Source organism: Phaseolus vulgaris, chromosome 8 (assembly GCF_051622355.1).
Source record: "Phaseolus vulgaris cultivar YP4 chromosome 8, ASM5162235v1, whole genome shotgun sequence".
Classification (NCBI taxonomy): domain Eukaryota; kingdom Viridiplantae; phylum Streptophyta; class Magnoliopsida; order Fabales; family Fabaceae; genus Phaseolus; species Phaseolus vulgaris.
The window spans coordinates 22695171-22707102 of NC_143505.1; the positions used below are offsets into that span (position 1 = coordinate 22695171).

The 11932-nt window shown below is 33.7% G+C and overlaps 1 protein-coding gene across 1 annotated transcript; it reads right to left on the reverse strand.

Annotated features, from left to right (window-relative positions):
• Nucleotides 1-11119: 11119 nt before the first annotated feature.
• On the reverse strand, nucleotides 11120-11634 carry LOC137824870 (putative lipid-transfer protein DIR1). The gene has a single exon (XM_068630550.2). The coding sequence runs from the start codon at nucleotides 11564-11566 to the stop codon at nucleotides 11255-11257; it is 312 nt and encodes a 103-aa protein (XP_068486651.2). The 5' UTR covers nucleotides 11567-11634; the 3' UTR covers nucleotides 11120-11254.
• Between the last annotated feature and the right edge of the window lie 298 nt (nucleotides 11635-11932).

An 11932-nucleotide genomic window follows, 5' to 3' on the forward strand; every position in this document is an offset into this window, starting at 1 on the left:
ATTTTGTTAAGACAGTTAAAAAAACAGTCGGTTGTTTTGTCGAAATAACCCATTGAATTGGTTTGACAACAAAGTCAACCAAATTCAAATATGCCAAAACCAGTTTAAAAAACCTTAAGTATGAAACAACCGATTGAAACGATAAAACAACTGGTTGTTTTTCTGCTTCTTCATAAAACACTCTTTTTAAAAATTTGAATTAAACCAGCTTTGGATTCAAACTACGAGTGAATTAACAAATTCAAACTACCCCAGAACACACCCAACTAAGCTACTATCAACCTTCAGGAAATTCATGGAGATTTGGAGTCATCAAAGGCTTCAAGCTCTCCTTTAGAAAAGGCTTGGTGTAAATGTCTGCCAGTTTCTTTTCTGTTTCAATGAATTTCACTTCACAATCTCCATTACTGACATGATCCTGAATAAAGTGAGTCATCAGAATCCAAACGTAGGTCATGGTTACCCGCCACCAGGTCTCCACTGTCGCCGAGAGCAATAAAGAACCATTAGCAATTAAAGGCTCTTAAATAAAGCTCATCAATAAGGTAACCGAGAAAGGGAAAGAGGTAGAGGAGCAAAAGATCCTTTACTTGATGGCATTCCTATGAGCTCTTCTTTGATTTTGATGATGATGGTTGTGGAAGCTTAGTGGAGGAGAGTGGAACAAGGCCTTCCTAGGAAGTGTGGGTGCCTTGAAGGTGCATGAGGAGTAGTGAAGGTTGGAGTGGTTCGGCCATCTCCATTTGAGGGTGAAGATTGAAGACTAAAAACCTAATTCTAGAGAGAATTTGGCAAGGGAGTAATTTGAATGGTACTTGAGCAGCATTTCATTACTCAAAATAGTCTTGAAAAGACAAGGTGTTGGCTCCTCCTTTTATAGGCTAATGAGGACCATAATGCAACCCTAATGCTAAGCAAAAAGAAATGCAAATTACATCACATGGCACATGGCCGACCTAGTGGGGAATCCTTCTAGAATGTGACCAAATCTTTAGCAAATCTAGGTCAAGTCTCATGGAATCAAGTTTATGCTATTTACACCACAACTAATACCAAGCTACCCTTAATGGGCCTTCATGTAGCATATACAAATCTTCATGGATTCGCTTGGCCTAGACGCTCCTCCCTTTGGCCTAGACGCTCTTGGTTTGGCTTTGGATGCTCATGTCTTGGCTCTTGTCTTTTTATGTGAGGTTGTGCTTGGCCCTCTTCCATCATTACTTCTATCACGTTTCTTAGAAAAAGATAGAGTCACGATGGGAGGTAATTTTATTACTCCTCCACGAGAGCATTGGTGGTGTAGGTTGTGTGAAGTGGTGAAATTAAGTATGTAGCCCTAGTGGAAAAAAAATAAGGAATGGAACCCCTACATTTTGGGAACAATAGTACGTTCAGGTTAGCTATAAATTTAGTGTGTCATTCTATATCTGATGGTGATATTATTAATTACAATAGACGTTTTTGGAATTCTGTAGATATAGTTGAACCAATCACATTATGGGAGCTAAGCAAATAAATAGGAATAACATGTGGAGATGAGGAGGAGGTAATTAAAGAGTTAAAGCATATGGAACAGAGGAATATAGAGGTTATGAAAAGGGGCGAAGAGGGTAACAAAAATCGATTTTTATGATAATTATAAGTTTGAACATTAGAGGGTAAGGAGGTGTCACTAAAACGAGATATTTGAGACAAATAATTTCCAAAAAAGGAGCATGAATAATGAGTATACAAGAAACAAAAACAATTTCTTTATTGAATGCTAGATGATTTTCTATGTGGGGGGTAGTAACAGAGGATGGCTACATAATGAAGGCATAAATAAGGCTGGGAGTATGCTAACCATATGGCATAAAGAAGCTTTTGTTGAATCAAGTGTGTTCAAGCTTTGAAGAATCCAAACCCTTTGAAGTTTGATGGAAGGCTGGATGTGCTTGCTGTTGCTGAGGTGTTTTAGAATAGGATATGGGGTAGATTATATGTGTAAATCCACTCTTGATTGAATCCAAAGCTTAAACATTCTTAAACCTTTTAATTGAAAGTGTTTTTCAAACTAAGTGAAAAACAACCTGTTGTTTTGTCGAAACAACCGATTGTTTTATACTTAGGTGTTTTTAGAAAGGCTAAAAACTGTTTTTGATGGTTGACTTGCTGTCAAACCAAAACAACCGATTGATTCGAGTATTCAACCGATTGTTTGTTTTGGGACGATAACAGAAAACTGTTTTGTGCTTTGATTGAGCATTAAATGATTTTATAACTGATTACGCTCCAGTTTTAAATGCTTTGACCAGTCTTTGAAAGCAATAAATAGTTTGTTCAGATTATGTAACAAACAAGAACTGAGATTTAATCAAAGAAAAACATATTTGAGTTTTTCACTGATTTTTCTTTTGAAGAGTTGAAGTTTGCTTTGAGATTGCTTTGATCAAGAGAGTGTGGAATAGGATTTTCATCTTGTATTGATTTCAGATCTTTTTGTAACAAGTGTAATCCTTTTTGTACTTTGAAGAAACTCTGTGTGTGAAGCTGAGAAGTGTTGTGTGCTCTTGAGGTTGTCAAGATCAGCATTCTTAGTGGTGTTTGTGCTGAGCCAAAGGAAGTGTGTATCTTGAGGGGATCAAGGTCACTTCTTTGATGTTGTTGTAAGTAATCTAGGGTTGATTGCTTAGTGGATTCCCTAGTAGTTTCTGGGAAGACTGGATGTAGCTCTTGGTTTAAAAGTGAACCAGTATAAACCTCTGTGTGCATTCTCTCTATCCCTTGAACTCTTTAATTTCAGTTTATATTTGTGAACTGGTATAAACAATTGATTGTTTCTGCAAAACAACCGATTGTTTTTCTGGTGCTGTGCTAAATTGCTTTGTGTTTTTTGGCAAACTGAATTCTGAATCAAGTTTTCTTAAAGGAATTTCATTCTAGACTTAAAAGTTTGCGAAAACCCTCTTTAAACCATTCACCCCCCTCTAGTTTAAAGCCATACATTTTAACAATTGGAATCAAGAGCTTGGTACTTGAAAGATACTCAAGTTTGATCCGAAAATCTTTTTAAATGGTTGGAAAACTATCTTTTGAGGAAGGTGCTTAAATTTACAAACCACCTTTATTCTGTGGTTTGAATTATAAGTATTGGGAGGATAGAATGAAAATCTTTGTTGAATCCATTGATCAAGGAATTTGGGATTCAATCGAAAATGACCCTTTCATTCCAAAGCTTAAAAAGAATGGATCTTTTATTGCAAAACCTTGGTCCCAATGGACCAATGAAGAATGTAAGATGGCCAAGCTTGATTGTACTACTCAAAACATAATAGCTTTTGCACTAGATACTAATGAGTTTTTCAGGATATCAAAATGCAAATCTACTAAAGAGATGTGGGACACACTCATAGATACTCATGGGAACACCAATGAATTAAAGGAAGTAAGGTCAAGAAGTCAAGCACGAAGGAAAAAGAGGCAAAACAGAAAAAGCCTCAACCTCTACTTCATGGCCAAAAAGGAAGATGACTCAAGTAGTGTAAGTTCCTCTAACTCCTCAAATTCTGAGAATTATAGTCAATTGCTTCAAGCTTTTCAACAAACACATGAAGAAGCTAACCGATTGGCCCTCTTGAACAACAGGTTAAAGGGAATGAATAGCTGGCTTGAAAACAGAGTCAAAACACTAGAAGAGGAATTGGAAAATTCAAAAACAGATTTTGAAAACCTTGAAATTGTTTACAAAAAATCTTCTTGCAAGTGTGATACTCTTATTTGTGAAAATTGCGAAAATCTTGAAAAGAAAGTTCATTATCTTGTTAAAATTGTGGATAAGCTTTCTAAAGGTCAATCCAACTTTGAGAATGTCTTGGCATCTCAAAACTGTGTTTTTGGAAAAGTTGGATTGGGTTTTAACCCACAGAACAAGCAAGATAGATTTTGAAAGTCATTTTCGAAACTGTCAGAAAAACAACCGATTGATCTGACGGAACAATTGGGTTTTAACCCACAGAACAAGCAAGATAGATTTTGAAAGTCATTTTCGAAACTGCCAGAAAAACAACCGATTGATCTGACGAAACAACCGGTTGTTACATGCTTCTACTGCATGAAAAGAGGCCATTTTGCCAGATTCTGTAAAATTAGAAAATATGTTGTTCCTAGGGGCTTTATGAAGTGGATTCCCAAGTGTAGTAAAGGTTCAAATGATGAATATAAACCAAATGGACCCACATTCATAAGGGGACCAAATCTTTGTACTTGAAAATCTTCTTTGTAGGAAACCTTGGAGGAAAGCATGCAACAATGGTACCTGGACAGTGGGTGCTCAAAGCACATGATTGGGGACAAATCAAGGTTTCTAAGCATCTCCTTTAAGCAAGAAGGGCACGTTACCTATGGGGACAATAACAAGGGGAGGATTCTAGGAAGAGGATCCATAGGAGACAAAGATATTTTGGTCATCCATGATGTTCTCTATGTAGAAGGTTTAAAGCACAGTCTGCTGAGCATTAGTCAATTGTGTGACAAAGGATATCAGGTAAACTTCAAATCAAACTCCTGTGAAATTAGTCTTCCCAACACAAAAGAGGTAATGTTGATTGGTAAGAGAATCAATAATGTTTATCTTTTATATATCTCTTCTCCTTGTTCAATTGGTTGTCTTCTATCCAAGCATGATGAGTCTTGGCTTTGGCATAGAAGAATTGATCACATTCACATGAATCACTTGAACAAGTTAATTTCTAAAGATCTTGTGACTGGGCTGCCCAAGCTCAAGTTTGAGAAGGACCATATTTGTGAAGCTTGCCAAAAGGGGAGACAAGTGAAAAACTCTTTTAAAATAAAAAATGTTGTTTCTTCTTTAAAACCTCTTGAGCTACTTCACATGGATCTTTTTGGACCTTCAAGAACCATGAGCCTTGGTGGAAACTATTATGCTCTTGTCATTGTGGATGATTTTTCTAGGTTCACTTGCACTCTCTTCTTGGAATAAAAAAGTGATGCCTTCTCTACATTCAAGAAGCTTGTAAGAAGATTGCAAAATACAAAGAACAACAACATAGGCTCAATAAGAAGTGATCATGGAGGTCAATTCCAAAATGAAAAGTTCAGCAAGTTCTGTGAAAAGATGGGAATTCTGCACAATTTTTCAGCTCCGAGAACTCCACAACAGAATGGTGTGGTGGAAAGGAAGAACAAATCCCTTGAAGAATTAGCTAGAACAATGCTAAGTGAATCTTCTCTTCCTAAGTATTTTTGGGCTGATGCATATAACACCTCTTGCTATGTAATGAATAGAGTGCTAATTAGGCCAATTCTGAAGAAGACTCCTTATGAACTCTTCAATGGAAGGAAGCCAAACATCAATCACCTCAGAGTTTTCGGTTGCAGCTGTTTTGTTCTCAACAATGGAAAGGAAAACCTAGGGAAATTTGATGAAAAAGCTGATCACGGTATCTTCATAGGCTATTCTCTAACTAGTCATGCATACAAAATCTACAACAATAGGCTAATGACTGTAGAAGAGTCTGTTCATGTTATATTTGATGAAGTGGATCACAAAAGCATTCAAATCTCGAAGAACAGTGCTGAAGAGGATGAGCAGAACATCAGTTTGGAGAAGTTGGACATCTGTGCAGAAAAACAACCGATTGATTGCTCGAAACAACCGATTGAAATTCTGCAGCAGAGTGAGTTGCCCAAAGAATGGAGGATTCCTATAGATCTGTCAGTGGAGAACATCATTGGGTAGATAAAGGAAGGTGTCTCTACACGTAGCTCCATCTCAAAATTCTGTAGGCACACTGCTTTTGTCTCTCAAATTGAACCAAAGTCAATTGATGAAGCTCTCAAGGCTGAAAAGTGGGTTGAAGCTATGCATGAAGAGCTGAATCAATTTGCAAGGAATGAGATATGGTTTCTTGTCCCTAAAACAATTGAGATGAACATCATTAGTTCAAAATGGGTGTTCAGAAACAAACTGGATGAGGATGGTGTGATCACAAGGAACAGAGCAAGGCTAGTTGCAAAAGGCTACAATCAAGAGGAGGGAATTGATTATGGTGAAACCTTTGCTCCTGTTGCAAGATTGGAGGCTGTGAGGTTGCTGTTGGCTTTTGCATGTATGAGTGGTTTTAAACTCTTTCAAATGGATGTCAATAGTGCTTTTTTAAATGGCTACATCAATGAGGAAGTGTATGTGGATCAACCATCGGGCTTTGAAGATCACCAATATCCCAATCATGTCTTCAAGCTGAAAAAGGCTTTGTATGGGCTAAAGCAAGCTCCAAGGCAGTGGTATGAAAGGCTTAGCAACTTCCTTTTGTCTCATGGTTATGAAAGGGGAATGATTGACAAGAATCTCTTCATCAAAAAGTCAAATTCTGAAATTATCCTTGTGCAAATCTATGTTGATGACATCATCTTTGGTGCTACACAAGATAGTTTGTGTGAAGAATTTGTGGTTGCTATGAAATGTGAGTTTGAAATGTCTATGATGGGAGAATTGTCTTTCTTTTTTGGATTGCAGGTTAAGCAAACAAAGGATGGAATCTTTCTATGCCAATCAAAGTATTGTAAAGAGATCCTCAAGAAATTTGAAATGGAGAGTTGCAAGGAAGCAAGCAATCCTATGTCATCAAGCTGCTACATGGATGCAAATGCTGCTGGAAAAGGGGTAGATCAAACAAAATACAGAGGTTTGATTGGCTCTTTGCTCTATGTAAGAGCAAGTAGACCGGACATAATGTTTGCGGTATGTCTTTGTGCAAGATATCAAGCAAATCCGAAGGAATCACACTTCAAAGCTGCAAAGAGAATTCTGAAATATCTCAAAGGAACATCAACTGTTGGGTTATGGAATCCTTCTCACTCTCCCATTCATTTAATTGGCTATTCAGATTCTGATTTTGCAGGATGCAAGCTAGACAGGAAAAAACACTCAAGAACTAAGCATATTGAGATACGCCATCATTTCATCAGGGATCATGTGAGCAATGGGGACTGTGAAGTGAAGTTTGTCGAGACAAAACTGCAGCTAGCTGATATCTTCACAAAACCACTACCAAAAGAGAGGTTCTTCTTTTTGCGAAATGAGTTAGGTATCCTTGACCTTCAAAATCTTTCCTAAATCTGTTTTAAATAATTGTTAGAGTCTATTTGTGAAGACAAATAGGGGGAGAATTGATTGGTTCTTGTGTATCCTTCTCTGAATGTGTTTAAATCTGCTGGAATCTTTGATATCAAAACTGTTTCTGCTTCTGTTGATAGAAACAACCGATCGTTTCGTGTAAACAATCGATTGTTTGTCTGAAATATTGTTTTCAACATGTGAAAATCTAACATGCTGCTGTAGGAAACATTGGATTGTATATATGCTGTTTTTACAGGAAATGCTTCAGATTCAATCAAATCCAACACAAGCAACCAGGGATCTGTCTTCATCAAATAGGGGGAGATTGTTGAATCAAGTGTGTTCAAGCTTTAAAGAATCCAAACCCTTTGAAGTTTGATGGAAGGCTGGATGTGCTTGCTGTTGCTGAGGTGTTTTAGAATAGGATCAGGGGTAGATTATCTGTGTAAATCCACTCTTGATTGAATCCAAAGCTTAAGCATTCTTAAACCTTTTAGCTCTGGGTTTAGAGTGAACCAATATAAATCTCTGTGTGCATTTTCTCTACCCCTTAACTCTTTAAATTCAGTTTTTATATTTGTAAACTGGTATAAACAACCGATTGTTTCTGCGAAACAACTGATTGTTTTTCTGGTGCTGTGCTTTTTGCTTTGTATTTTGAAAAACTGATTTCTTAATCTAGATATTCTCGAAGTAATTTCATTCAAGGCTTAAAAGTTTGTGAAAACCATCTTTAAACCATTCACCCCCCTCTAGTTTAAAGCCATACGTTCTAACAAATTAAACATTGGTTTGGAAAATTATTTATCCTTACCATAATCAAGTTATTAATGACTAGATGAAACTAAGAAATAACTCCTGAGGTGCGAAATTATAGAAGGTCCCCTTTCGGATCAAAACATTCAATCGAATTAAGTATGATTGTATGTGTGATAGCATCTATTGTACCATGAATATCAATGAACATTATTATTGGAATTGCCCAGGATACCCTTTTTTAACTTCTAGAATCTATTTCTTAGTTCAACTCTTACCTTACTAACCGCAATAAAAAAATTAGTAGATAAGCTTCGTCCAAAATGGCAATAGAATAGGGTTATGAACTTATAATCCAAAATTTGATGATCAAGTCGATTCAATGATTCTAAGTTCATTCTATATCGGATCCAATCAAAATGGGTTTACATATGTTAGATTTATTATTGTTGAGAGAGAAAAGTTGATTGAGAGTATGATACAAAAATGCTTTAGAAAAATATGAAATCATATGTAAAATCATATAATGGCATAATTAAGAACTAAGTCTAGTAATATTAGATTTATTATTGTTGAGAGATAAAAGTTGATTGAGAGTGTGGTACATAAATGCTCTAGAAAATATATGAAATCATATAATGGCATAATTAAGAACTAAGTCTAGTAAAATCACTAGATGTCAAAGACCTATTATTCATGCAATGAAGATTGTTTTACGTGGTACAACATCTATCTTGCTTAATATGAGGTCAATGACATACGTTAATAGAAGCTAAATCTATGAGTTTGTTCTTCAATGCATTGGGGAACTGTATTAATGCACTTATAGGAAATATTGCACATGTGTCATCTCGTGACTCAAAACTTACTACATTATTATGTGCTTCATTTGGAAAATGTCAACTTCTTTTGGAGGTCATATTCAGTAAGTATAAGAAGTCATGTTTTCTTTTTGTTCATTTCTTTTATTACTATTATATTTAAATTAAAAATTTCAATTATTGCATGGTATGTCCTAAATGGTTGCTTGTAAAAACACACTCGTATCTTGAATTAGTCACATCTTCCTTCATAAGAAAATGGAAAAAAGGTCCAATAACTAAAGAACAATTATGTTATATATTCAATTTGCATTTATAGAACATGTGGTGAAGTTTGGGACACTTTCGGTATTGTAATAATCTAACAATTAAGAATAAATTATTCATTCACACTCACTCTTAATGTATGTATTACGTACTTTGTGGATAAATCTTTAAAATGACCTTTTGCTTCATTTATAAGAAGTAATATCTTTTAAATCACAATGGACATCCACTACAAGAAAATCATGAAATAGAAACTAATTTTTAGAGACCAAAATAATTAGTTACAATAGGAACTAAAATAGAGACCATTTTAGAAACTAAAATAAAATGGTTTCTAAATTAGTTTCTATTATTTTCTATTATTGTTAAATAGTTTCTAAATTGGTATCTAATTAGCAACTAAGGTTTTAACTACCAATTATTTAGTTTATAAATTTGGTAACAAAAACCTTGGTTGCTAATTAGATACCAATTTAGAAACTATTTAACAATAATAGAAAATAATAGAAACTAATTTAGAAACCAAATTTCTTTTTAGTTTCTAAATGGTCTCTAATTTAGTTACTATTGCAACTAATTATTTTGGTTTCTACAAATTGGTTTCTATTTCGTGATTTTCTTGTAGTGATCAAAGGGAAATCTCCAATTCAAAATAATTTTTTCCTTTATCCATTACAGATACTATGAGATTAAAATTTATTTAAGTTACCAATCAAAGGTTTTATCCCACTTTTTATTTTCTTAAGATTAGTTTCAGATTTTATGACAATAATTGCTTCTTTATTTTTAAATACATCCATTAAACTTTACATTAATTACTTCATGTTAAAATTATATCCCTAAATTTATATTTTATATAACATTTACAAAATTTAAAATGCATATCTTTTATTTATTTACTCAATTATTATTTTTTTTATATTTTTCAATTCTTTCTAAATTTTTTATAATAATTTATTTAAATAATTTTAATATTAAATACCTAATCAAATATATAAATTTAATTTAATTAACTTATATAAAAATTTAAATTTCATTCCAAAATAAATTATTCAAAACTAAAATATTTATTATAATATTAAAAATTTATTAAATTCAAAATAAATAAATCTATACACATAATAAAATTATGCATACAATAAATTATTCAAAATTAAAATATATATTATAATATTATAAATTTAAAATAAATATATCTTTTCGAAAAATAAAAAAAAATTAATAAACGCACCAATTAAATATATATTTTTTTTTACATTATCATCGATCAAGCCAGAGACCCAACCCTAATTATGTTAAAATCCAATATTATTATTATTTTTACATTTTTTCGTGCCTCCTTTATGTGTCGGATTGCTCACATAATATCTTCTTTACATCATCGATGTTTGGGTTTAACCGACGTAAGTATTATGCGGTTAATATGCATTTTCTTGTAGTATATTTATATACCTTTGCTATAAACTGGTAATTTATCTCTTTCATTTTTTTTTATCTCTTCTTAGAACTTTGTGTAATTCTTAAGTCTACAAGTGAAACAATGACTCAATATTCGTAACAGTATAAATCATTGTGAATTATTCAAATTTTAGACTCTATCCTATATTTTAACATGTGGGTCTATCTTGTGCTATAGGTTGATGAATTGTCATGATTTTGATGACATTCTCAAACTCAATTCTCCTCTTCATAGTTTGTTTTAGCCTAATGCCACTATCACCTCGTTATGTCGTCGTCACTTACCCCTGTTGCCATGTACAAGTAGGAATCTTTCCATTATAATTGTTTCATTTACGCCATAGTTATATATGGATTAATAATAAATTGATTTTTAATAGATATGTTAAGCATTCATATTTTAATGATTTTAGTGTAAATTCTTTGTTATTGTTTTGTAAATAATTGTAGAAGTTATATTATTCACTTTTCTTTCAAAGGATTAAATTAACAAAAAAAAATCTTTTTTGATTGTTCATTGTAGGAAAGTATAAAATTTTACGAAGTTATTCAAATATCTTTAGTTTCAGAATTAATAATATCGTGAAGGATAATCTCAAGTACAAAAATGTTTGTTGATTGTTGAAAAGTGTAAAATTTTCTTTGTGGATCAAACCTCAAACGTTTAAATACATAAACTTATGGTGTATACAACCAAGAAGAAAGATAACACGGGTACTTATATTGTACAACAAAAAAGAAATTAAAAAAAAAAAGTACAATTATTTTGGTTTTTCTCTCTAGGTGATTTGGAGAAAAGATTAGAAGACAGAAAGAAGAAAATGGTGAGGCAAGCTTAGCAATTATCTGGAGGAGTGAGATTGCACTTTGCAGGAAGTGAAGTAGCAAGAATTGGGTCAATTCCAAGAAAAGGTAACTCTGAAGAGTTCTTGTAAGAGCAAAGGCATTTCAAGTCAGCACCAGCAAGAGCTTTGCAGCACTCAGGAGATGGATCAACTGGGTTTGGCTCAGTCACTGAGGGCTTGCATGCCTCCAATCCCTCTTCATTCATATCACAAAAACTCAGACCTTTGCACTCTTTCCACATGCAAGAAGCCGCCACCACCACCACCATAACTTGTAATGCCACCCACTTCCTTTCTTCCATCCCTGATCTCTCTAACTCAATCGCTTCAAAGTTTCAAACTTGTGCTTTCTGAATCTATGATTCCTACAGGGTAGTTATAAAGAGAGGAGCTCTAAAATTAACCACAAGTTATGAACCCGTGATCAAGAATTGGCAGTATATGGAGTCACGGGGTACAATTCTTGTGCCACTTTCTGTTATTATATATTATATATAGGATTTCTAATCATGCATTGGTCGTGGAATTTTATGACGGGTCACAATATTCAAATATGGATAATGATGCCAAAATCACTTTACAATGAGAAATTTCAAGTATGGAACTACATATAATTACCTTTTTTTCAATCTTTAAATAAAATTCAACATCAGATGCAGCATGGAATT

What these genes read in the sequence shown, in the direction of transcription:
- LOC137824870 (XM_068630550.2), bottom strand. Translation starts at nt 11,566, where the DNA reads ATGGAAGAAAGGAAGTGGGTGGCATTACAAGTTATGGTGGTGGTGGTG.